General features: G+C 40.0%; 1 protein-coding gene across 4 annotated transcripts in view; it reads left to right on the top strand.

The window, feature by feature from the left end:
* HTR4 (5-hydroxytryptamine receptor 4) overlaps window positions 1-27,446 on the top strand; it is a 158,974-nt gene that overhangs the window by 91,006 nt on the left and 40,522 nt on the right. For 3 of the 4 annotated variants that reach the window (XM_007447487.1, XM_007447488.1, XM_007447486.1), the window contains exons 4-5: window positions 11,549-11,702; window positions 15,321-15,889. In XM_007447487.1, coding sequence (XP_007447549.1) covers window positions 11,549-11,702; window positions 15,321-15,889 — 723 coding nt within the window. Of the gene's footprint in view, window positions 1-11,548; window positions 11,703-12,636; window positions 12,679-15,320; window positions 15,890-27,446 lie in introns of all 4 variants that reach the window. The other variant, XM_007447485.1, reaches the window with a different exon arrangement.

Here is a 27,446-nt window from a genome sequence, read left to right as displayed (position 1 = left end):
CAGTTGTTACTTCTCCTTTTTCATTTCTAATTCAATTGATTTGAGTCTTCTCCATTGTTTTCTTGAGTCTGGCTAATGGTTTATCAATTTTGTTTATCTTCTTAAAGAACCAGCTCTTAGTTTTATTGATCGTTGCTATCTTTTCCTTCATTTCTTTTACATTTATTTCTGATCTGATCTTTATGGTTTCTTTCCTTCTGCTATCTTTGGGGTTTTATTGTTCTTCTTTCTCTAATTGCTTTAGGTGTAAGGTTAGGTTGTTTATTTGAGATGTTTCTTGTTTCTTGAGGTAGGATTGTATTGCTATAAACAATACAATGGAATTGCGTTTGCTGCATTCCATAGGTTTTGGGTCATCGGGTTTTCATTGTCATTTGTTTCTAGGTATTTTTTGATTTCCTCTTTGATTTCTTCAGTGTTCTCTTGGTTGTTTATTAGTGTATTATTTAGCCTCCACGTGTTTGTATATTTTACAGATTTTTTCCTGTAATTGATATCTAGTCTCATAGCGTTGTGGTTGGAAAAGATAGCTGATATGATTTCAAGTTTCTTATTTTTACCAAGGCTTGATTTGTGCCCCAAGATATGGTCTGTCCTGGAGAATGTTCCATGAGCACTTGAGAAGAAAGTGTATTCTGTTGTTTTTGGACAGAATGTCCTATAAATATCATGTCCATCTTGTTTAATGTATCATTTAAAGCTTGTGTTTCCTTATTTATTTTTATTTTGGATAGTCTATCCATTGGTTAAAGTGGGGTGTTAAAGTCATCTACTATGATTGTGTTACTGTCGATTTCCCCTTTTGTGGATGTTAGCATTTGCCTTATGAATTGAGGTGCTCCTATGTTGGGTGCATAAATGTTTACAGTTGTTATATCTTCTTCTTGGATTGATCCCTTGATCATTCTGTAGTGTCCTTCTTTGTCTCTTGTAATAGTCTTTATTTTATTTTTGTTTTTTGTTGTTGTTGTTTTCTTTGTGGTACGCGGGCCTCTCAATGTTGTGGCCTCTCCCGTGGCGGAGCACAGGCTCCGGACACGCAGGCTCAGCGGCCATGGCTCACGGGCCCAGCCACTCCGTGGCATGTGGGATCTTCCCGGACCAGGTCATGAACCCGGGTCCCCTGCATCGGCAGGTGGACTCTCAACCACTGCGCCACCAGGGAAGCCCAATAATCTTTATTTTAAAAAGTGTATTTTGTGTGATATGGGAATTGCTACTCTAGCTTTCTTTTGATTTCCATTTGCATGGAATATCTTTTTCCATCCCCTTCACTTTCAGTCTACATGTGTCCCTAGGTCTGAGTTGGGTCTCTTGTACACAGTGTATATATGGGTCTTGTGTTTGTATCCATTCAGCCAGTATATATCATTTGGTTGGAGCATTTAATCCATTTACATTTAATGTAGTTATCAATATGTATGTTCCTTTTCCCATTTTCTTAATTGCTTTGGGTTTGTTATTGTAGGTCTTTTCCTTCCCTTGTGTTTCTTGCCTAGAGAAGTTCCTTTACCATTTGTTGTAAACCTGGTTTGGTGGTGCTGAATTCTCTTAGCTTTTGCTTGTCTGTAAAGGTTTTAATTTCTCTGTCGAATCTGAAGGACACCCTTGCTGGGTAGAATAAACTTGGTTGTAGACTTTTCCCTTTCATCACTTTAACTATGTCCTGCCACTCCCTTCTGTCTTGCAGAGTTTCTGCTGAAAGATCAGCTGTTAACCTTATGGGGATTCCCTTGTATGTTATTTGTTGCTTTTCCCTTGCTGCTTTTAATATTTTTTCTTTGTTTTTAATTTTTGATAGTTTGATTAATATGTGTCTTGGCATGTTTCTCCTTGGATTTATCCTGTATGGGACTCTCTGCGCTTCCTGGACTTGATTGACAATTTCCTTTCCCCCATATTAGGGAAGTTTTTAACTATAATCTCTTCAAATATTTTCTCAGTCCCTTTCTTTTTCTCTTCTTCTTCTGGGACCCCTGTTGTCCCAGAGGTCTCTGAGACTTTCCTGAATTCTTTTCATTCTTTTTTCTTTATTCTGCTCTGCGGTAGCTCTTTCCACTGTTTTGTCTTCCAGGTCACTTATCCGTTCTTCTGTCTCAGTTATTCTGCTATTGATTCCTTCTAGAGAGCTTTTAATTTCGTTTATTGTTTTGTTCATCATTGTTTGTTTGCTCTTTAGTTCTTCTAGGTCCTTGTTAAACGTTTCTTGTATTTTCTCCATTCTATTTCCAAGATTTTGGATCATCTTTACTGTCATTACTCTGAATTCTTTTGCAGGTAGACTGCCTATTTCCTCCTCATTTGTTTGGTCTGGTTGGTTTTTACCGTGCTTCTTCATCTGCTGTGTATTTCTCTGTCTTCTCATTTTGCTTAATTTATTGCATTTGGGGTCTCCTTTTCACAGGAGTTCCTGTTGTTTTTGGTGTCTGCCCCCAGTGGGTAAGGGAGGTTCAGTAGGTTGTGTAGGTTGTGTAGGCTTCCTGGTGGAAGGGACTGGTGCCTGTGTTCTGACGGATGAGGCTGGATCTTGTCTTTCTTATGGGGAGGACCACATCCGGTGCTGTGTTTTGGGGTGTCTGTGGACTTATTATGATTTTAGGCCGTCTCTCTGCAAATGGGTCGGGTTTTGTTCCTGTCTTGTAGTTGTTTGGCATGGGGTGTGCAGCACTGCAGCTTGCTGGCCGTTGAGTGGAGCCGGGTCCTAGCATTTAGATGGAGATCTCTGGGAGAGCTCTCGCCGATTGATATTACATGGGGCTGGGAGGTCTCTGGTGGACCAATGTCATGAACTCGGCTCTCCCACCTCAGAGGCTCAGGCCTGACACCTGGCTGGAGCGCCAAGGCCCTGTCAGCCACATGGCTCATAAGAAAAGGGAGAAAAAAAGAGAACGAAAGAAAAATAAATAAATAAATAAAATAATGTTATTAAGATAAAAAAATATTATTAAAAATAAAAAAAATAGGGCTTCCCTGGTGGCGCAGTGGTTGGGAGTCCGCCTGCCGATGCGGGGGACACGGGCTCGTGCCCCGGTCTGGGAAGATCCTGCATGCTGCACAGCGGCTGGGCCCGTGGGCCATGGCCGCTGGGCCTGCGCGTTTGGAGCCTGTGCTCCGCAATGGGGGAGGCCGCAGCAGTGAGAGCCCTGGGTACCACACACAAAAAAATAATAATGAAAAAATAAAATTAATAAAAAGAAAGAAAGAAGAGAGCAGCCAAACCAATAAGCAAATCCACCAATGATAGCAAGTGCTAAAACTATACTTAAAAAAAAAAAAATAAAGGACAGACAGAACCCTAGGATAAATGGTAAAAGCAAAGCTATAGTGAGAAAAATCACACAAAGAAGCATACACATACACACTCACAAAAAGAGAAAAAGGAAAAAAAAAAAAAATATATATATATATATATAAAAAGGAAGAGAGCAACCAAATCAGTAAACAAATCTACTAATGATAATAAGCTCCAAATACTAAACTAAGATAAACATAAAATCAGAAACAAATTAGATGCAGAAAGCAAACCCTAAGTCTACAGTTGCTCCCAAAGTGCACCGACTCAATTTTGGGATGATTTGTTGTCTATTCAGGTATTCTAGAGATGCAGCGTACATCAAGTTGACTGTGGAGATTTAATCCGCTGCTCCTGAGCCTTCTGCGAGAAATTTCCCTTTCTCTTCTTTGTTTGCAGAACTCCTGGGGTTCAGCTTTGGATTTGGCCCTGCCTCTGCATCTAGGTCACCTGAGGGCGTCTGTTCCCCATCCAGACAGGACCGGGTTAAAGTAGCAGCTGATTAGGGGGCTCTGGCTCACTCAGGCCTGGGGGGTGGGGGTGGGGTCTTTAGCTGATCTTGATTGGAAATTTGGGCTCAGTGATCACCCCAGATGCTGTCTTCAGCCATCTCAGTTAGAAGAACTGGGCCTGGATTAAGTCTATGAGAGGATACTACATCTAATCAACCCCATTGATTGTAGCCAGTATGGTCTCATCGTTTCCATTCACCTTTAGTGACCAACTCATTTACCTTTTGTTTCTTAGAATCAACTACTAAGAGAGATGTTGAACCCAGTGGCTTCTATTTTATTCGTTAAATAATTTAGAGTCCCTGGTTCCAAAATGTATTTAACTTTGTTTACAGTAACATGCATGAAATAAGTACATGTATACATATAAGATCAGAGGGGCTGAGAATAAAAATAGTAACTGCTATTTATTAAGCTTTATGTGCCAGGAACTTCCTAAGTTTTAAACATATTATTTCATCAATTCCCACAGCCAGTCAATGAGCTGGACATAATGATCTCCACTTCACAGATGAGGAAACTGAATCTTGGAGATGTTAAGTAACTGATCCCAAGACCACAGAGTTGGTACCCAGATGCAAAAACGTAAGATGACTGCTAAAATCTCCTCTGATTCTGAGAGTCTAGGGTTCTGTTTGCTCTTTCTGCCTTCACTGTGGCTGGGAGGGCAGGAAGTGAGGAGGAAGAATTTTCCTTAATTGCAGGAGGAGTGGGGAAGAGATTAGCATGGAACTTAAAATACATGACTGTCTTCTAAGAGTTGTCAAAGTAAATTGTGTCCCCAGAGACATTTAAAAGCAATTTGCTCACACATTTACACATGGCTTTGGTTGGGGAAGCTGCTGACTGGTCTACCAAAGTGGGTTTTAATCGAGTTTTGTGAGCAATACTTAGAAATGTTTTGCATAAGATATTACTTTGTAAATAGCCTTGCTATATTTTAGTTAATCCTGACCATCTCGAACCTCACTTGTCATTTGAACATTTACTTAACCACTGTGTAAAAGTTTTCTAGTTAAAAAAGAATGCCAATTGTCCAGTGGAAGTCTAGAGAACAGACCTAATAGATTAGTCCTGAGATGAGACAGAATTGGTTTTTCTGATGAATACTATCGACCTAGCCTGTGAACCAACCACTCTGTCTCTTGAGTTTGTTGTAATTCAGCTCCTTTGGTAGAGCAGTGTTGATTGTGATGGACATTTTCCAGTTCAAAATGAACTTTTGGTGATTCCTCCGAGTATAGCACTCAAAAACCTCTAAGACCGTAGTTCTCAAAGTGTGATCCCCAAACCACCAGCAGCAACATCACTTGAGAACGTATCAGAAATGCAAATTCTTGGGCCCCATTCAAGATCTACCTACAATCGGTGTTTCAACAAGCTCTCTAGGTGATTCTGAAGCACACTATGTTGGAGAACCATTGCTCTGAAATCTGCCGTTCAGCCAGTTTTCTAGGCTTACTTCTACTTCCATATAAACACTCTACCATCCAGCTAATGGGTATGTGGATACATGCATGTATATTTATAGATGGATATATATTTATATATATACAATTTCTGTGTCCGGGTCTTTGTCCATGCTCTTTATAGCAACTGGATTATACTTTCTCCTCCACTGTCCTTGCCCAGTCTCTAAAATCCAACTTAAAAGACACTTATTGGAGACAGCCTTTCCCCATCCCTCTACTAGATATGACCTTTCACATCCCAAAAACCTGGTTCCACATTTTAATGTAATTTATTTTAATTGGTAGTTATTAAGGGTTTACTATGTATTCAGCCCTTTCTGAGCATAACTCTATATCTAGCATTGTACTAGACATTGAGGATACAATTGTGAACAGGCAAACATCTCTGGAACTTATAAATCAGTTAGAGGTAGACTTTTCTCACCTCCTGTCCTAGATCATAGCTCTGAGAAGGTGCAGGTGTCTTCTACTGCTGGGTGTCCCACAGGTTGTATTAAGTTATGGCAGGCAGGGTAGAAGGTGATGCTCTTGTCTTTTCTGGTCTGTATAGTATACACCAGAGTATTATGCTCTCCTTGTGGCTCCCACTCTTAAGAGGGAATGGCACACTGTAACATATAGAGGACACAGAGCTCCTGCTGTTGGTGAAAATCACCTCCTCTAAACCGAAGTTTCTCAAATGTGGCACTACTGTCCTTGTAGACCAGATGATTCTTTGTTGTAGGGGGCTGTCTTGTGCCCTGTAAGACATTTGGCAGCATCCCTGATCTCTACCCACTGGTTGCCAGTAGCATCACCCTTTCCGGTTATGGCAACAAAATATGTCTCCGTACATTACCAAATATCCTTTGGCATGCAGAATTAACCCTGGTTGAATACAACTGGGAATATTTTTACCTGCAGAAAATAAAACTTAAGAGGAAGGTAGAAGCTCTCTTCATATATCTGTAGGACTACTGTGCAGAAGAAGAATGAGAGATAGAAATTTTAAATTGAGACAGAGGGTAAAACTGGAAGTTACAGAAAATCAATTTTGGAGGAGACCTTTTTAACTTCAGGAGAGCCTTGAGTTTAGAATGTACTGTTGTAGGACTTGGTGAATTCCCAGTCCTTAGTGCATTCATGCAGGCTTGGATATACCTCATTTCAGAGGGGACTTGGGGATTTCAGGATTTTGAGGATCCTTCAAGTTTTGAGATTCAATGTTTTTATGTTTCCAAAGTGGCTTGTACAGAATTAGAATAATCCCTTGGGGATTTGGGAAAGGTGGCAGAGTGAAGTGATAGTAGTGAAATTAACCTTCTGACCCTTGTGTCAGGCTGCCTGGGCCAGATCCCAGCTTGGTTTTTACCACCAGTGGGACCTTGGACAAATCTCAATACTTCTGTGTTTCTGTTTCCTCATCTGTGAAAGGGGTGCATTTATAGTTCCTATTTCAGAAGTAGTTGTGAGGACCAAATGAGATAATACAGGTAGACCTCTTGGTAAGTAAATAAAAAGTAACTCTTATTATTAACTCAGCAAGTGTGCTTTGCCTAAACTCCAAATAACTTGCAAATTTAACTAGCTACTTCTGTCTATTTGTGTTGTATATGTGTTTGGGAGGCAGTTCATAATAGGACAAATATATTTGTTATTAGCACTCGTAATATAATCCAAATATAAATACTAAAAAGCAACCATGATAGGTAAAGATCAAGTTTTCTGATTTCTATCTGGTCCTTGATCTGTAGACAAAAGTTAGCATTTTAAGGGTCAGTTAACACTAGAACTCAATTTTCTTTTTTTTGCGGTACGTGGGCCTCTCACTATTGTGGCCTCTCCCGTTGCGGAGCACAGGCTCCGGACATGCAGGCCCAGCGGCCATGGCTCACGGGCCCAGCCGCTCCGCGGCATGTGGGATCTTTCCGGACCGGGGCACGACCCCGCGTCCCCTGCATCGGCAGGCGGACTCTCAACCACTGCGCCACCAGGGAAGCCCTAGAACTCAATTTTTATTAATCATTTTATTGAGTGATGTTTGTTTTCACATACTTAATTTACACTCTTGAATGCAGCCTTCAAGAGGATGTTTATTTTTCAGATCCTTTGCTAGGAAGCAAAGATTGGAAAGATATGAGGAAAGAAATTAGAAGGTGGCTTATGTATGGCAGCTGTCTCAAGGATGCCAAGGCCTTGGTAAGAATCTTGGGCCCATAAAATCGAGTGCTCTAATTTGAGCTCCAGATAAAAACCTTATATTCTCTACTCCGTGCCACTTAAAAATCATATTATTTTTACTGTAAGATATAGCACCAGATTGAAGATGTAGAGGAGAAGATTTAAGTAAAACACATACATAGACACAATTTGGTATTTTTCTTATTCATCCTTACTATTATTCACAATTCAATCAGTATAATTTGAAGAAAATGAAATTCTTTTTTCCTTTTACTTACTGCTAATTTTTAAAGTAGGGAATGAAGGATTTTTCCCAGGCTTTCCCAGCCACCTCACATCATGCAAGAGTAACTTTCTACAGCTCTCTGTGCAAGAAACCATGGCTGTGTCCCACCTTAGCCCCCTGGGAAATGAGCTGTCCAAGCAACTTTATTGCAAGCACTCATTGTCCAGGGCACAGACTGTGTATGTAAATGCATAAGGGATTGGTAGCATGTGTACTACATCCACAGGATCCCCCCTTGAAGTTGAATTTCAAAAGGAAACCCGTCACCATTATTTATTTCTCTGTAGCAGCAGCTCCGAACAGCCTAGGGTAATGCAAATTAAAGCATAGAACATTTGGACAGCAGAACTTGGGGATTTCTTATTGTTGACAGGATATTCATCAAGCCATGGGAATCAGACAGTCACCCTGGCCAAGTTAGACTGAGAAAGAAAGGCTTTCATAAAAATGTTACGAGCACCAATATAACCATGTATTCAAAGTCCTCTTCTGTAAATTCTATTGTCTTCCCAACATAATCCTCTAAACATCCATATCTACTTATGGAAGTCAGAAGAACATCTTGCTTCCTCAAATATACCTTTTGTCCTGCAAGGTGTTTAATTTGGCTTTGTCTTTTTGAATTTTTAGATTTATATGACAAAGGAGATCCAACCCAAATTCCTAAAGTCTTATCTTTACCCACTATATTGACATCTGTTCCAAACCTCAAAAATTATAAATTATACAGCAAAGGTTGGGGGGACATCTATTGGGTTAGCCAAAAAGTTCCTTTGGGTTTTTCTGTAAGATGTTATGGAAAAACCCGAACGAACTTTTTGGCCAACCCAATATTTTTCACTTATCCCTTGATTGCCTTCTTTGGGTTGGTAGATGAAGGGATGCTATAATTTGAGCTATGATCTGGAGATATATTGAATAAAATCAAAGGTATTCTTACTTAGAACAAAGCATCTATGAAGGACATATCTGGCATTCAAAACGATTTTTATTAAGGCAAGGTACTTTGGTCGCAAGTAACAGAGGCTGCCTTTAGCCAACTTTGTTAGCTTTTGCTAGGGCTATCATAACAAAGTACCATAAATTGGGTGGTCTGGAACAACAGGATATCTGTTGTCTTACAGTTCTAGAGGCTAGAAGTCTGAAATCAAGGTGTTAGCAGGGCCCTACTGCCTCTGAACCCGTAGGGAAAAGATTCTTCCTTGTCTCTTCTAGCTTCAGTTGTTTTGCTGGCAATCTTTGGTGTTCTTTGGCTTGTAGAAGCATCATTTCAATCCTCTGTCTTCACATTGCCATCCTCTCACTGAGCATATCTGTCTGTGTCTAACTTTCCCTTTTTGAAAGGATTTCAGTCATGTTGGATTAAGCCCCACCCTAATTTTATTACCTCTCTAAAGATCCTATTTCCAAATAAGGCCGTATTCCAAGGCACTGAGGGTTTGGATTTCAACATATCTTTTGGGAGAGGGGGACACTCTTGAACACATAAGATCAACTTAAGCAAAAAGGGAATTTTGTGGGAAAATATGAGGTGACTTATTTAATTGAAGGAAGAGCTAAAGAATGAGGACCCAAAGGGGCAAGAGCATGACTGCCCAAGGATCCAAGGAGCAGGAGCTACTCTCAGCCCCACCAGGAAGCTGCTGTGAGAATAGAGGAACCTTCTCTGACTTTCCCATTTTTGCATCACTCTGCATGACATTCAGAGTCCCAGGAAAAAGTCTGATTGGGTCACTCCCTGGCTGGAAAAGTCAGTCCCATCATTTATTTTCCCAGCTACATGACAGCAACAGAGAAGAGAATTCCCAAAGGATTTGGGATGCTATTACCAAGAAAAAGGAGGAAAAATGGTAAATGTACAAAACCAATATCTAATCTAGGCCCCCTAGCAGGAAATAAGGAAGGGAGCAAAATTTGAAAATGAGCTATATTTTTATGTACTCCAAATTCATCAGCTCTATGTTAGTAAACCTCTGATGATTGTTAATACAGCCATTCAGAAAAACTTGCCACTGTGATATAATTTGCCTTTCTTAAATAAGTGATGAGTGTGGAGAGAATTCCAGCTAATCATGGTTCTTTCCGTTACTGAGTTACCTTTAGTTAGATTTGGCTACCATGTCAGTTTTACAGATAGAGAAAGTTAGTTCCTGAGTAATTCCCTCTCCCATTGTTTGGTCTGTTGTTCTATACTCTGGTCCAGATCAGGATACCCCACTGTGTTGCTGGCCACAGGGAGCTCCCTGGTACAATGTGGTTAGCTACTCTTTGATGCCCTGTAGGGAAGGGTATAATCCCCTTGCAGTGCCTGAGGCACTCTCTTCTCATGCTTTAACACTAGGCTCTCCTTCTCATTGCACCCTCTCTCCCAACTCATCCTGCCACCACCTTTTCAAAGAATATAGCCATTGTTCTATTAGTTATGCTTTGAATTAAGAAAAGAAAGGAAGAGGTTCTAAAAATTAACAAAATGAACTGCATAAAATGAGGGGTATAACGGGGTGGCTCATCATTAAATGGTGAAAAATCTTAAAGAAAAGACTTAGCCTCCAGGCTGTCTCTTTGCATTTTTTCTTTGACTCTTCCAAAGACAAATGGCTGATAGAACTACCATGGTATTTTGCCTGTTGCCAGTTCAGTGAACTTCCTGGGCATGGAAGTAGTGATCTCCATGACTGGAACAACATACAAGGAGCAGTCTGGGAGTTAGATACCAGATCATTGAGTTTGGCAAGTTGCACCTCTCTCTGGAGATAAGAAGAAAGTTAGTACTGTAGGCAGAATCTGGGCTCAGGGAAGCGTGAGCAGAGAGTCCCATGAGAAGATCAGATCCTGATAAATGGGGATGAGATGGTCTCTACCAGTAGGTAGGAAATGATGGAGCAGGAAATATTTGGAACTTGACATTCTTGGCATCAGAGAAACAGTTAAATGGTTCAGCCCAGAAGTAACCCATGTCAATTCTGTTCATGACTCATAGGCCAAGTCACTCGGCCCCACTCAACCACAAGGAGGTCAGGAAGTGCATGTGCCCAAAAGGGGGAACTGGACATACCTAGCAAACAGAAGTAATGACTTCCACTTGTCAAAATGCAAACTCCAGATTCCTCCCTAGCAGGCTCTAATTCAGGAGATCCTTGGAATCTGCATTTTAAGTAGGTCTCCTGAGGTGAGTCTGATGCAGGGGAGAAGGGCGGAATCTTTGGACCACAATTTAAAGAACACTGACTTAGAGCATCACCTCAGTATAAGTAGGTGATCAAGAGGATGGGGACAAGTTTGAGATACTGTTCTCAGAGCTCAGATGTAGGGCCAACCCTGGGTCACCTCAAGTTGTTATCAAAGAGGACTGCATACGTCCAGACACTGAGGCCCAGAGAGCTGGACAGAAGCTCTTAAAATGCCCAGGCATGAGGGTAGTGTTGGATCTGTGCCTGAGACTGAGCAGACCCTCAGGTATATGTTGAGCTTCTCAGATATTGGGCGAGAAAGAGGGATATGGGACCAATGCCTGGTTCTCATATGTATGATCTAAAGTTTATATTTATAATAGCAGAAACTCTTTGACCAATGTAACATTTTATTGTACCATTGCTTTTTTCTTTCCTCTGTTCTTTTCCCACTTCTCTCTCCTTCTCCTTCCCTTCCTCTACTACCCACTCACCCCATTTTCTCCCATTATTTTCTCTTCCTTCCTTATTTTCATTCTCTACCTCCCCCTCTAATTTTCCTCTTTCCCAATATCTCCTCTGCTTATCGCCCTTCTCCTCCCTCCTTCCCCCTCTCATCCATCCTTTCCCTTGGCACCCCCGCATCCCCTCTCCAGGTATTATGCCATCTGCTGCCAGCCTTTGGTCTATAGGAACAAGATGACCCCTCTGCACATCGCATTAATGCTGGGAGGCTGCTGGGTCATCCCCTTGTTTATCTCTTTTCTCCCTATAATGCAAGGCTGGAATAACGTTGGCATAATTGATTTGGTAAGTACTCGTGCACACCCCACTGGTTTACTGTCTGACTAACTTTGTTTGCTTGGGATTCTAAATAAACAATGTCAGGTTAGGTGGATATTCTAAGAAAGATCCTGATAGCGGTCTGAGTAACAACAATAACAAACAAAAAAAGCAGGCTAACATTTTCAAAAGCTTACTGTATGCCAGAAAATACACTAAGTACATATATTCCTGACAGCATCCCTTTGGGAAAATTACAGTACTTTTCCCCCACTTCACAGATGAGAAAACTCAGGGTCAAAAAAGTGAAATAACATGCCCAGTGTCACACAGCTATTGAATAGCAAAACAGGTGTTCAAAGCTTAGCAGACATACTCCAGAGCCTGAGGGAAGTGATGTGCCCCAAGAGGCCTTCATCTCATTTCATGCTGAAATCCTATGAGGCTTACAGTGACCCACAGAAAACCTGTGAAGGAGGTGGGGGCTTCTGGAGAATGTTTGGGCCAGGAGTCACGAGAACTGGACCCTGAGCTCAGCTCCGTCCCTGACCCACTTCCTGAAGGTCTGTGATGAGAAAATTCATGGGTCCTCAGTGGGAACAGTGTCTTCCAGTGGTGCAGGAGAACAGCACGTGGCCCAGGTGCCAGGCATCTGCCAAGCCCTGTCTAAGATGCTCATGAAGAGTTTCCAGCTCTGACATACTATGTTTTTAATATCAAACTTGTAATCGAAAGATCGAAAGCTATGGTCTGGATCCATTAGCAGGTATATATATTCCCTAAGGAAGTTGTCAGGCAATCACTTTAAAATGGATTCCAGGACCGTATTGTGGTAGGGAGGGGAATGGGGAGGAGAGATTGAGAGTGAGCTCTGGCCCAAGAGGACCAGTCAGAGTAGGAGCTGCCCTTTCCTCTCTCCATCCCATTCCTAGCCCCTAATCTTGCCTTATTCTTTGTCCAGGAAAAGATATCCAAACCAAGGCTGGGCCAGGATTTGCATGTGGTATGTCAGAACGAGAGAGTTCCTTGGGCTTCTGAAAGAAATGCTGGGCACAGAGGAGTGGAGAAGTGAAAGGGGATCCGTACAAGGGAGACTGTATGGATATTTTCTTAAATCCTATCCCTCTTCTTTCAAACTTTCATTTTATCATTCTTGGGGGAAATGAAATTCAAATTTCCAATAACCAGTAGAATAATAATTATAATGGCCAACAAATGTTGAACACTTACTGTGTGCCTAGCCCCATGTTAATTTAATCATTATTATCTAGCTCAGGCCTCACAATAATGGTATGTGTAAATCCTGTCATTGTCCTCAGGAAACTGAGGGTCAGAGAGGTTGAGTCTCATTGGTAGGGAGTGGTGGTGACTATATCTAAGCCCAGACTTACTGGACTCCAGAGTCTGTGTTCTTTTGTTTGTGCTAAACTTAATCCCTAATGGAGAAGCCTTTGGAAGCATAATCTTCTGTGCATCAAAACTTGTAACAAGGGTACAGCACTCTTACCTTCTGACGTAGAACTTTCAAGGAGAATAACCTAGGGAATTTTGTTCATTTGTGAGAGTGAGATAGAAGCATCCCCTGTTTACTTCATGTAACTGAATGGGGCATCTGCTTACTATTAACGTGCCTAGTATTTGTTCCTTGGTATTATAATTGCATTTCATATCTGTTTACTCATTCGCACATTGAACCTGCCTAGAGAGAAACTAGCATAACCCAGATGTTCGTAACACATGTACAGTTGATCCTTGTTATTCATGGTAATTAGGGTCTATAAAGTTGCTGCAAATACTGAATTAGCAAATCATTAATCTTTGTTCCTAGGTGAAATATAGAGTTAGATTCCTGTGACTTAAGGCAAGTAATACTTAGATAAAAAGAGATTTTATAATGATTAAAAATGTCAATTCAATAGCATATACTATAACCTTACAATATATCAATACTATAGGACAAGATACTAAATCTGTACACAATGAATGAAATAGTGTGTTAGGTATCAAAATATATATGATACATATCTCTGTTCATGTGTATATTCACACTGCATGCATGCTGACCTCAGGAAGGGAAGAGTCATTGGGTTACACAGCTCTCTTCAGCCAAGGACTGTTTCTAGAGAAGGCTGGTAACTAAGAGCTGTCAGCAGGCAGAGTTTATAGGTGGAAAAAAAAGTCTTTCAATTCTTAAGAGGGATCTAGTATGTCACAGTATCCAATACAAATGAGGTTTATGCCAGGAATTTAACACAATCAATGTAATTCACTATATGAATAAAAGAAAGAAGGGAAAACCCACATGATCATCTCATTACTGCCAAAAATGCATTGACAAAATTCAATATACAATCCTAACTTTTTTATGATGATGAATATGTAAGTATACACAGAAATTTTATTTATTCTTTTTTTTAACATCTTTATTGGAGTATAATTGCTTTACAATGGTGTGTTAGTCTGCTTTATACCAAAGTGAATCAGCTATACATATACATATATCCCCATACCTCCTCCCTCTTGCATCTCCCTCCCACCCTCCCTATCCCACCCCTCTAGGTAGTCACAAAGCACTGAGCTGATCTCCCTGTGCTATGTGGCTGCTTCCCACTAGCTAGCTATTTTACATTTGATAGTATATGTAAGTTCATCAAACTAAGAATAGAAGGGAACTTTCTCAAATAGAGCGCATTGACAAAAAACTTACAGCAAGTGTCATACTTAATAGTAAAATATTGAAAGCTCCTCTCCTGAAACCGGGACGGTAACAATGGTGTCCACTATTACCCCTTTTATTCAGTATTGTACTGTTGGTCTTATCAAGTTCAATATGCAAGGAAAATGGTATTAAGACTGGAAAGGAAGAAGTGAAATTGTCATTATTTGCAGATCACATGAGTATTCATGGGAAAAATTCAGAAGAATCTAAAGATGAAATATTAGTTACTAATTTAACAAAGTTCCTGGATACATAGCCAATATACAAAAATTTTCACTGAGTTCTGTGTATTAGCAACAGACAATTAGGAATAAGAATTTTAATGTAGTACTATTTGCAATAGAATAAAAATAGAAATACTTAGGATTAATCTAACAAAAGATGTGTAAGACATTTACACAAAAATGTAAAATATTACTGAAATTCTAGAAGACTTAGGTAAAGGGAAAGAATTATCATGTTTATGAATTGGTAGACTTAACATTGAAAAAATGTTATTTTTCCTCAGTCATTTTATTCTAACTCCAATCAAAATTCTAAAAGATTTTTATGGAAATTGATAACCTGATTCTAAATTTTATATGGGAAATACTGAGATATAAGAATACCCAAAGCAGCCAAAAGTATATTCCTTTTCTGCCATCATGGTTCTATATGCTATAGGCTTATTAGAAGAAAAAGAAAAGCTTTGCTGATAAACCTTCTTTTTTATTTCCTTTCCCTTCACCTTTTTCTTTTATTCATCCCTCTCTTTCCTTCACTATTCTTCTCCCCTTCTTTCTACCTTCCAAACCCTCCTTTTCTCTTCTTTTTTATCCTTTTCCTTTTCTTACAATTTTTCTCATTCCCCTCCTGCTTCTTCCTGTTCACTTTTTCCTTCCCTTTCTCTCTTCCTTCCTCATTTCCTCTCTCTCTCTAACTCTCAGATAGAAAAAAGGAAGTTCAACAAGAACTCTAACTCTACGTACTGCATCTTCATGGTCAACAAGCCCTATGCTATCACCTGCTCTGTGGTGGCATTCTACATCCCGTTTCTCCTCATGGTGCTGGCCTATTATCGCATCTATGTCACAGCTAAGGGGCATGCCCACCAGATCCAGCTGTTACAACGGGCAGGAGCCCCCTCAGAGGGCAGGCCCCAGCCAGCAGACCAACATAGCACTCATCGCATGAGGACAGAGACCAAAGCAGCCAAGACCCTGTGCATCATCATGGGTTGCTTCTGCCTCTGCTGGGCTCCATTCTTTGTCACCAATATTGTGGATCCATTCATAGACTATACTGTCCCTGGGCAGGTGTGGACCGCTTTCCTCTGGCTTGGCTACATCAATTCTGGGTTGAACCCCTTTCTCTATGCCTTCTTGAATAAGTCTTTTAGACATGCCTTCCTCATCATCCTCTGCTGTGACAATGAACGCTACCGAAGACCTTCCGTTCTGGGCCAGACTGTCCCCTGTTCAACCACAACCATTAATGGATCCACACATGTGCTAAGGTGAGTGCTTCAGGGCTTGTTAGATTTTGCTCATTTGCAGGACTCAGAAGAGGTAACTTTCCAGTTTTCTGTTTCCAGATAGATTATTCTTGAAAACTTGTGCAGTACTTTCAAAGGTTAAAAAAAAAAATTCTACCATCCGTTAATGGAATAGAGTAAGGGCTCAGGGTAAGGGCTAAGGCACTGGGGGTGAATGACCTACATTCAAATCCAGCCTCCATAGTTCTTTGATTTGGGGAAGTCATGTAACCATTCTGAACCTTAAATTCATTAAAAAAAAAATGAAAATCATAATCACGATTTCTACATCACAGGCTTTTTTGAGGGTCAAATTAGCTAATATATGTAGAGCACATAGTACAGAGTCTGCCACATAGTAAGAACTTAGCAAATATTATCTTCTCCTACTTATAGGTAGTATTTTAGGGTAGTGATTAAAAGCATGGTAAAATAGTCTTTATTTTAACTCTCAGTGCCACTGCTAATCATTTGTATAATCCCTTTTGATTTTTACTTTCTTCAACTGTAAAAATTAGTAATAATAATGATACCCATCTTATAGGGCTTTTATGACGGGGATAATGTATTCATATAGAGCCTGATACATAGTAAGTGCTTATAATACTACTAATGTGAATAGTAGCATATAACCTGATACCCTAAGATGACCATAAAATACCATGATAAACTAACTAAAATAAATAGAATGATAAATATGCAATAGTAATGTTATGTGATCTATGATATATTGGAAGTATGGACAATGTAGAGTGGGGATATGAGTAGGAAAGAAGCTGACTTGGTTAAGGGAATCAGGGAAAACGTCACAGAACAGCATTTTATAAGAATTTGAGACTTGGAGGAGATGTGAAGGAAGGCATTCCAGACAGAGAACAGCATGAGGAAGGAAATGGAATATGAAGGAGCGTGGAAATGTCAGGTGGTTTACCCAAGGTCACATAGGTTGACGGAGGTGGGAGTAACTTTGAAGTTCAGTGACTAGGCATGATGCCTCTTTCCAAAGCAAGAATTTTCTTGCTACCCTGGCTTAGAGTTGTTCTCAGCTGTCTAAAGCTGTGTGTGATAAATACATTCATCCTGTAGCAAAGATGAATTGTCAACGATGGTTTTTTCCTTTGCCCTGAGATGCACAGGAATTTCCAAAGAGCAGTTCCTTCTTTGAGACAAGCATTTAATTTCTCTGATGATGACAATATTTAGCTGTTCTGGCAGCCGAAAACTGGGGACTTTTCATCTGCATGTGTAAGAAAAGAAGAAAAAAATAGGAATTGCTATGAAATATCAATGCTTTGCCTCAGAGACTGCTCAGAAGCATGAATTCAGTTTTCTGCTACCAGTGTGGGCAGCCTTGTAGCTAAAGCCTAGTATGATGTTGAGATTCCAGCTGGTGGAAAGGCCTCAAAGGATACTCCTATAGGCTGTCATTCTTTCTTAATTATTGTGCCTTCGTCAGTGTCATAGAAAGGATCCAACAGTAAAGTGTATGTACAAGAACTTCTGTGCAGGTCCCAGCGAGTTTTTAGCTATTTAAGCTTAGCAGTTGCCTGAGTACAGGCTGCCGAATACTTACAGAGTATGCTCCAGCAGTGCATTTACTAAGTCAGTTGTTCAGAACTGGTACCTTTTCCCGTAGAAACAGTCATAGAAAGAATTTAGGGTTTCTAGGGCATCCCAAGAAACCTCTTTTACTAGTACTATATTATTTTATCCCTGCTGCTTTTGGAAATCTGCAGCGTGATTGTTAGGCAGAGATGGCAGTTTAGAGATGGCTTATGTGTATATTCTTCACACTTTATTCGTTACATTTATTTCTTCCTGAGGTCATGAGAAGTACAGAAAGTTGGTCTGAGGTGTTTTTCTGTGGGGGTGAGGAATCTTATAAGAGTGGGGGTGGCCTATACATAGAAAACTATTTGAAACTTGAATCCACTAGAGTGTAAGCCTTGCAAGGACAGGAATCCTGCCTGTTTTATTTCCTGCTGCATAACATATAACCCCATATGTTTCTTCCTGGGTAAATTAACAAACCATAAAATTAATTCTCCAGATCAACTGTTTTAACACAATCTAAGGAAAATGTGTGTTTTTCTTAAAAGTCCCACAACTAGGACATCAACAAATTCACATGAGTTCATGAAATATAAAACCAAAACAATGAAAAGTAAAATCAGCTTTTATCCTGCTAATCCTACCCCTAGCCTCAGAGACAAGAATTACCACTAGTCTGGTAATCTTTTCAGTGCATTTATTTACAAACATTCATAAAAACATACAAATTCATAGATTTTTCTCCCTTCATTTTACATTAATAGAGCCGTTCTGGTGTGTATTTTTCTGCACCTTGCTTTTTATCCATTAACAATGTATTTCAGAGATCATTCCACATCAGAACATATAAATCTAACTCATTCTATTTAACTGTTCCATAATCTTCTGTACTAAAAATACATATTAAATTTTATTTAATTATTTCCCATTAGTAGATATGTAGGTGTCTCCAATCTTTTGCTGTTACAAACTGTACTATTTTTAATGCCCTGGAACACATTTCTTTGTGCATATGCCATTATTTCTCTCAGATAACTACCAAAAGTGAAATTGCACTATTGACATGTATGTGCATTTAAAAATGTTATGCTTACCATGAAATTGACCTCCCAGAGCACCATAGTGCTTTGCATTTTCATCAGCAGGGTGTGAGAGTATCTGCTACTCCTTCCCCTCACCAACACTGGATACTAAGCATCTTGTATTAATATACGAATTTAAAATATGCTCTTTCATTTAATTTGCATTTCCCAGATGATTTGATAGATTGAACCTCTTTTAAATTAGTTATTGACTGCACCTTCATATGTTTGGTACTTTATCTGACAACTTTGTTCTGTTTTTCTGATTAATTTCTGGATGCTCTTTATTATATTCCAAATATTAATCCTTTGTTATATAATTTTCAAATACATCCTCCCATCTTCTGCTTGGTTTTGAACTTTGGTTAACTTTTGTCTTATAGAAGTTTCAGATTTTGAAAAAACTATTCTTATTTGACCTCTTACAGTTGGCTCACTTCCTTCTTGAAAAATTTTCCTAAACACCATACTTGTCTGGTTTTCCTCCTAACTCACTAGCAACTCTTTCTTAGAATCCTTAACAGGTTCTTCCTTCTCTCTCTGGCCTCTCAATGTTGGAGTTCTTCAGGGCTTGCTTCCTGATACTCTCCTCAAACTACATTCTCACTTGGTGTGATTTTAACCATCCATAGCTTTAAATACAATTGTCATGCTGTCAGCCCTCTCTTTAATTAATATCTCCAGGTCATAGCTGCCCTCTAAACTCCAGACCACAAGATCCAATTTGCTTCCTTGACAACCCCAGTTATGTGCTTCTTTGGAATATCAGATTTCATGCATCCAAAACAGAATCCTCCTGTATCTCGTACACCAACTGCAAATTTCCTGAGTTTTCCCTATCTCCATAAGTAGAGCTATCATCTACCATGTTACTAAATCCAGACACTTTTTTTTGTAGTTCTGATAGGAAACTAACATGTTATAAGGCAGACTTAAAGATTTTAGAAAGGAGAACCAATCAGCCAGTATTGGAAATATGGAGTTAAATTGAAATAAATGTAAAATTCAACCATAGGAGCAAAATATAAATCACAGAAATGTAAGATGATGCCTGAACAAGTTTATAGCTGCATACATAAAATTTGGAACTTGATAAGTGTGCCTTCAATTTCCTCATCCAAGGCATCTATTGACAAAGTACTGGGCAGGCCACCAGAGACCTCCTTCCATATTAATAATAATGATTATGATTCCTAACATAATTCCAGAAAAGACTGTGCCAGTTACTGTATTTAAGAACTCTGAATGCATCATTGCATTTAATTTTTACAACACTCAGAGAATTTGGTATTATAATTATCGTCATTTTAAAGGTGAGAAAACCAAGGTTTAGAGAGGGTAGCTGGCCCAAACTCGCACAAGTAGTAAATGATGAAGCTGGAATTCAGATGTATGTCTTTCTGATTCCAGAGTTCAGTTTTGTCCAGCCCACTTAGAGTTAGGAATAGGGTTACCACTTCTCATGTTTATCTTGACTCTTTGGATAAATTTGGTGAAATATTTATCAATTCGTCAATTCTACCATCCTGCTTATATTTCTGTATCTTGTCTGCAAACCGTGAAGATTAGTAAATTGTTCAAATCCAGGCATTTTTCAGTCTCTTTTCTAAAAAGGAACCAAGGTTAGATCAGATGACCCTATTCTTAGTAATCTCAGATTGAGTCCTGTCCCTGGGTACACATTGACTATTCAAAGAAATAATCAATTTAATACAAGCTCACCTCAGGGTAGAGACTAAACTCTACTATAGAAATCACCCTTTTCACATTTTTTCAATTGGATCATTTGTTATTTTCTTCTACTTCTGAATGGCAGTGGCCTGTTTGCAGTACTCTTTTTCATGTCATTTGTGCTGCTTTTGACTATAGAGTTCCTTATTTGACTTCTATAAGGCCAATTATTCCTTGAGGGTAGAAACTATGGCTTTCTTTTCTCCATGTACCATATAGCCCCTCACACAGTATCTACAAAATAGTATATAATTAAATGATCAGTACATTTTTACTGATGAAATATCTTCATGATTATCTTCAGTTTTATGAAGGATTCACAAGCTCAAAATTGAAAATTATCTGTTGTTGTTTTTTTTTAATCTTCCCTGAGGCTCTAAAAAGTATAGAGGACTTAGTCTACAACCCAAGACTCACATTGAGGAAAGCCAGTTCATGGCAGCACTATGAGACTATGAACTTTGTTCTCTTAAAATCTTCTTGAGAGAATGGAATTGTACTTTTCCGGGTTGAATTAAAAATGAGCTAGTCTGGCCTCAGTGGTTTAGAATATTAAGTTTCCCATGCTTGGCCCTATCCTCATAGCCCTTTGACTTACATGACATTTTATTATTAAACAAGCAGTTGGGTAGCCAGTGAAATAAAATATGCTTTTGCAAGGCATTTTTAGTGGACTCTGATCACTCAGATTGTACTAATTACATACAGTAGCAGAGATGTCTGCAGTTGTGTTTGGTTGTTTTCTGTTGGATAATTGTCTTCTTTGGGAATATCCAGCCCACAATCAAAATAGAAGTGAAGATACCACTTGGTTGGCTGATGAAATAGTTTGTCCTATAGGTATGTACATTACATAGTCTTTTTTAAAAATTAATTAATTAATTATTTATTTTTTGGCTGCATTGGGTCTTTGTTGCTATGTGTGGGCTTTTTCTAGTTGCGGCAAGCTGGGGCCATTCTTCATTGCGGTGCACAGGCTTCTCATTGCGGTGGCTTCTCTTGTTGCGGAGCGTGGGCTTTAGGCGCGGGCTTCAGTAGTTGTGGCACGCGGGCTCAGTAGTTGTGGCTTGTGGCCTCTAGAGTGCAGGCTCAGTAGTTGTGGCACACGGGCTTAGTTGCTCCACGGCATGTGGGATCTTCCCGGACCAGGGCTCGAACCCGTGTCTCCTGAATTGGCAGGCGGACTCTTAACCACTGTGCCACCAGGGAAGTCCCGGGTACATAGTCTTTTTAAAAAATAGCTTCCAAACATGAATTAGTGTCATAAAAATGTTTCTTGGGGCTATTTTAATTTGTATGCACACATATATAAGAAAGAGGCATAATGCCAGCATGTGAGCAATGGATTCTAACAGGTTCATCCTGTGTATGAACTGATTCTTAGTGAATTTGGAGCCAGCGTCTCTCTCCTTGTCACATCTTTAACCTGATTCTGTAACTGTGTTTTCCCCATCTGCCAACATCTCCCTTACTCTCATAGAAGTTACTTTTGCCACTCTAGGAAACTCACATCAAACATAACAGCAGAGAAAGGAAGAAATATCCTAATGAGAAAACATTGGCTGCTTTCCTACTCAAGTCAGGAATAAGACAAGGATGCCTTGTCATCTCTGCTGTTCAACATTGTGTGTACAAAATCCAAATGACAGAAGGAAAAAACATGATAATTTTATCTGATGTTAACCAGTAAAATATTGGAGAATATTCGTTTGGAAGCCTGGCCTCAGCTCAGTCATTCTTCAAGCCAAGTGATACTCCCTACTTGGGAGGCAAAGTGTGAACATACACACTGTGACTACACAGAGTCACGTGGGTGACAGGTGATAGGAATAAGCCATATTGATTTGATTTGGGGTTAAATAGGGATTTGATTCTGGAGTTCTTTGTTCATTGGATAAATGCCAAGGATTTTGCCAGTCTTGTTCATTGCTGTATCCTCTGAGCCTAGTAAAGTACCTGGAACATCATGAGACTTGACAAGGGAATAAAGGAATGCTTCTGTTCCTTCTCCCCTGGCCTAGCTTCTCTTCTCTTTAGCTGTCTCTATGCTGATTAGCTCTGAGGGTCCATGGTAGAGTAGGGACTCAGGGTGCTGACAGTAACTTTAGACAGAGATTTTTCTCTACGTGAAATCCACTGAGGATTCCAGCTTTGGCTTCTCGGGTAAATAATTCCTATCCTGCCTATCTCACTACCTCACTGTGAAAATCAAACAAGATAATAGATGTGCAATTGCTTTCCTAACTGCAAAGCTGTGTCCTCATGGCAGAGATAAGTATGTTGTAAGAGCAGACTATTTATAAGTTAGGTAACACAAGCAGAGTTTACATGCAAAGTTTAGCTTTGTGGATGGGTTTCTCTGCTCATGCCAGGCTTCAGCATCTTCCCTGGTTCTCCCAAGTTTAGATCTTGCTCAAACTTAGGTCACTCACCTGATTCCTAAGAAGGCTGAACATTTCTTCAGGCACTTCCCAAAGAACTTCTTACATATCTAACTTGGCTGTTGGCTGTCATCCTCCATTCTCCACCCTCAACCCCCCAATGAAAAGGTCTTCCGTTGACTGGAGGTCTCTAGACCTGCCCTGTCCTATAGGGTAACCACTAGCCACATTCGAAGAGCTCAGTGGTTACATATTGTAAGTGGCTACTGGATTAGACAGTACAACATGTAGACTATTTCATTTATCGTAAAAAGTTCCAATGGACAAAACAGCTCTAAAGCAATTTGAACCTTCTCTCTCGAAGGAAACAACATATATTTTCCCTCATACTTATTAACTCCTGTTATCCACCAGAGCTTAATAATAAATAAACTGAGTCTAGTGGATGGGCTATATTAAGTCTTTGACATTTCCATGCATAAGATTAGTATATTCAGATTTATATGTGGAATCAATAAAGAAAAATATGAAGATAGGGAAAAAGTGAAAGTAAGAAAGAGGCAAAGAGAATGAGGTTCCCCAAAAAAAACAGTAGAAGGAAAAAAAATTCTTTCAGGTCATTATTGCCTCTTGTTATCAGAATTTATAATTGTATTCATGTCTTATTTACTTCTTTATTATCTATCTCCCAGTCAGACTGTCAGTCCCTGAGGGCAGGTAACATCCATTTTATTCCCAAAAGTTCCCCCAGGATGTAGCACGTTGCTCAGTTAATACATTTGCTGAATGAATGAATGGATGCCCTTATCAGACCCTATCTAGACCCTGTTGTTCACACGGACAGTGTATACTCAAATTAATTTTCACCACTTAAAAATTTTTTTTGGTAATTCCTTAACTGGAATAGTTTTTTGTTTGTTTTGTTTTTCCACTGTGTAGACACTTGCCAACTTTCTAATTCACCCCATCAGAATTCCCCATTTAAATAAAGGTTTTCACATAGTAGATTGGAAGATTACCCATGGATGAGGAAATAATTTAGGTTTGATTTACTTTGGATCCTTAGAGGTTTCTGCTTAGAGGTTTTTGGCCTTTACCTTGAACTTTGGAGGCTACAGTTGGATTCAACATTTGCCTCAGTGTTTTGAGCCAAAGCAGACTTAATCTGGGTAAACCAAGGCTGGGTGAACATGACATTGCCTTCTCTCCCCCAGTCTCCCCAAGGGATGGCTGCATAATTCGCAGCCCCAATGCAAAATGAAAATGTGGGGCCCCTGATTCAAAGGGCAGGAACACATTTCTGTTAAAGTTATTAAAATGGAAATCCTTTTTCTTTCCTCCTCAGTCTTTCTCTCAGCTTGTCATATGTATTTTATTTGCTATTTACCTTTTCTCTAGTAGAAAAACAAAATGCAATTTTGAAGTATTAGCAGAAAATTTACCATCTATCTTTATATTGTGCACTGACAGTTTTAAATGCAAAAATAAGAGCATTTAACCTGTATGTGGAGTCACCAAAATTATACAGATTACACAAATTGTATTTTGTAGTTCAGACATGCTTATGTATTTTATTTTTACCAGACAGTGCACAAAACTAACGCAACTGTTTTTATTTCACTTCTTGATACACACACATTCTACTAACATTCTCCCTTCAGCTTACTGAGGAGTAAAGAAGGACTGAAGAGAAAAGAACCATGATTTGCTCTATCATATCCTTTCTTTCTATGTCAGTATTTTCAACATAAGTGCTTGGCTAATAGAGGAAGGCAATGCATGTAGAAAAGACATGGTAGGGTTCCTTGATGGTTCCTTTTTCTTAGAAAATCACTGCCTCCTTTCTGCATCTGGCAAGTTCTGCTTCAAATGGAAAACATGGGCTCTCAGGGCCACCCGCCGTCTGCTTACTCAGTCATAGATGTGTTGATAGGAAACGTGAGTGCAGAATTGTAGTGGACCCATGATCTGTGGGAATTCAGCAAGACTCAGCAAATACAAGGTAAGCATGTTACAGAAGCTGCTGACAGAAAGACGATGGGAGAAAGGAAGATGCTTTATATACATTATGTATTCACGTTGTGTTTGCTTTGAGTCTTAGTAACTCTTTATGTATGGTTGGTCTACCAGAATTCTGCGCTCACAGGGCATCACTAACGTGAGAGGCAGCAAGGAACTATGGTGTACACACATATTGCACGTGTCATATCTGCTCACACGCATGCTTCATTGTCCCTCAGAGATCACAAGTTCAAAGATAAAGTTATTGAGAATTCCAAGATGAGGACAAGCAGAACATTACACCAAGCTCTGGGTTCCTGTGTGACTGCTTTGGTCACACAACCATGAAGCTGGCCCTGTCCTCAGTCCTTCCCCAATCCCAACCTGAAGCAGCTCTCACAAAACATTGCTCTTGTTGAGATCACACCAGGAAAACAGTGAGAATAACATCAGAAGAGCTCCACTTGCCTCATCAGATACTCAGGGTTAGAAAAGTTAGTGCTGTTTGCAGAGTGTACTTGCAAAAGTTTGGTAATCAGGTGGCTTAAGCTGCCCTCCAGGATGCCCACTGCTGGACTAAAGTGCTGAGGCCTAAAACATCATCCTTTCCACTGTCTCTGACTCAGAGGAAGGTGAACTTTGGTAAGTAAACAAAGGGGCATTGGGCCCAGTGTAGCATAATGGCTATAGGGGCTGGAGTCTGTCACATCTGGATGTCAGTCCTGTCTGAGATCTGTCATTTACTTTCTATATAATCTTCAGCATGTGACCAGACATCTCTAGGCCTCTGTTTCCTCACCTGTAAAATGGCAATAATATTAGAACCCATCTCCTAGGGCTTTTGTTAAGGTTAAATATGATAACGTATGTGCAGAGCTGAGCCCAGCTTCTGTTACACAGAAAGTGCTCCATGCACGGAAGCTGCTGTAACTGTTGTTATAACGGTTATAACTGTTATAACTGTTGTTATAACTGTTGTTATAACTGTTGTTATAATTGTAGATATAACATTGTTCATATCTTGGTTAAAACAAACAACTTCTCCAGTAATTTTCTCAGCCTCCTGATAGGCATTTAAGAAATGAGTCAATAGAAATCTCTGTGTTCTAAACACTGCTCCTTAAACAAGGAACGCAGAGCTCCCTCTGTTAGAAGAAAAGCCAGAAATGAATGAAATGAAATTAATCACACTGTTTATAAATAATTGTTTAAACATGAGACAAGACCTGTTTCCTGGGTACATCATGCCCTGTGCTGAACAGTTGGGACTGTTACTTTGAATATGCCTTCTGGCTTTTAAATTACCTGTAGGCATTTCTTTGATCCAACATAAAACATGCTAACTTGTTGAACAAGTTGGTTACAGTCTGTGTATATTTGTTTTCCCCCTTTGGCTCTGCAGGTGCTCTTGTTGCTAGGGTGTTAGGGTTCCATGTACCAGCCCTCTGAGATTGGTGCCCACTGTGCATGTCATACTTCAGGGCAAACCCCAAACCACACCCAGCTCCAGTGGTGCTCAAGGTGGTTTATCAGAGGTCAAGAATAGAGGCAGTGTGATGTGGAGCTCTGACCCTTGACCCTGGCTGCACACTAGAGTCACCTGGGAGCTCCTGGGTTCCACATGTAGAAATTCTATTTTAATTGGTCTGGTTGGGGACCAGAAATGCATATGTTTTAGGAGCTCTAATGTACAGCAGGATTGAGAACCATCAGTGTTCTCAGTGGACACTGGAAAGAGCAGGAAGCCTGTCTTCTAATTCCTTACTGATTGCTGTCATTTCTCTCAGCACCAATAAAATGAGAAAGTTCACATAGACAATGCTTCAAGTTTAGGTCTAGCTCCATGTCTTAAACTATTGAGATAGTCTGGATTTAAACTGGTAGTTCTCAGTTGGGGACAGTTTTGTTTACCAGGGGACATTTAGCAATGCCTGAAGGCATTTTTGGTTTTCACAACTGGTGGCTGCTACTGGCATCCAGTGGACAGAGACCAGAGCTGCTGCTAAACATTCAAGAATGCGTGGGACACCCCTCACCAGAGAATTGTCTGGTCCCAAATTTCAAAATAAATCTGTGGTTGAAAAACCCTGCTTTAAACCAATCCTCTGGGATTTGTAACAAAGAACCTCCTTACCTCTGCCAGGGGACAGCAGGAGAGGTCTTTGAACAATGCCAGGAGTTGTGTGTGCTTTTATCTGCCTACTACAGTGCAGCCCCTGCATCCCTTGGCTCCTCTTAATCCACATCCACTCCCAAGACAAGGGGGAAAAAACCCTGTAAAAGGCAATTATTTCTGAGAGGAAGGGCCCTGAATGTCCGTGGTTAGAGTGCCAGTAGTAACCTTGCAGATAAGCCCTTTCTCCGAGGCAGGCTCTGTGAGCTTGTTCCCTTACAGCATGCACTTACCAGAGACACAGTCCTCCCAATTTAGTCGGAGCAGCTATTCAGGAAGGAGTTGCCTCCAAAGCACACTTAAGAGACCTACTAGGAAACCATATCCCTGTGTAAACGTGTGCTTAGTCCACACTGTAATGATACCTGACTCTGGCCCATAGAAGTGGTAAAGCTGCTTCTTAACTCTGGGTGTCGACAAAGAAGAGTGTCTTCAGGAGAGGGTAAACATCATGATTTTCTTTGCAGAAGTCATGAAATGTGAAGAACAATGTAAGGAATGGGGGATGATGAGTTTAGGGCTCAAAGAAGATTCAGGTCATGAGCGTTGTTTTTAATATCTCTGAAGGCTGTTTTGGGAAAGAGGGATCCGATTTGTTCTGCATGGTCTCAAGGGAAAGA

The sequence above is a fragment of the Lipotes vexillifer genome, unplaced genomic scaffold (genome assembly GCF_000442215.2).
Source record: "Lipotes vexillifer unplaced genomic scaffold, Lipotes_vexillifer_v1.1 scaffold1009, whole genome shotgun sequence".
Classification (NCBI taxonomy): Eukaryota; Metazoa; Chordata; class Mammalia; order Artiodactyla; family Lipotidae; genus Lipotes; species Lipotes vexillifer.
Note: the sequence above shows the minus strand (reverse complement) of the source record. Positions and strands in the feature narration are given on the sequence as shown.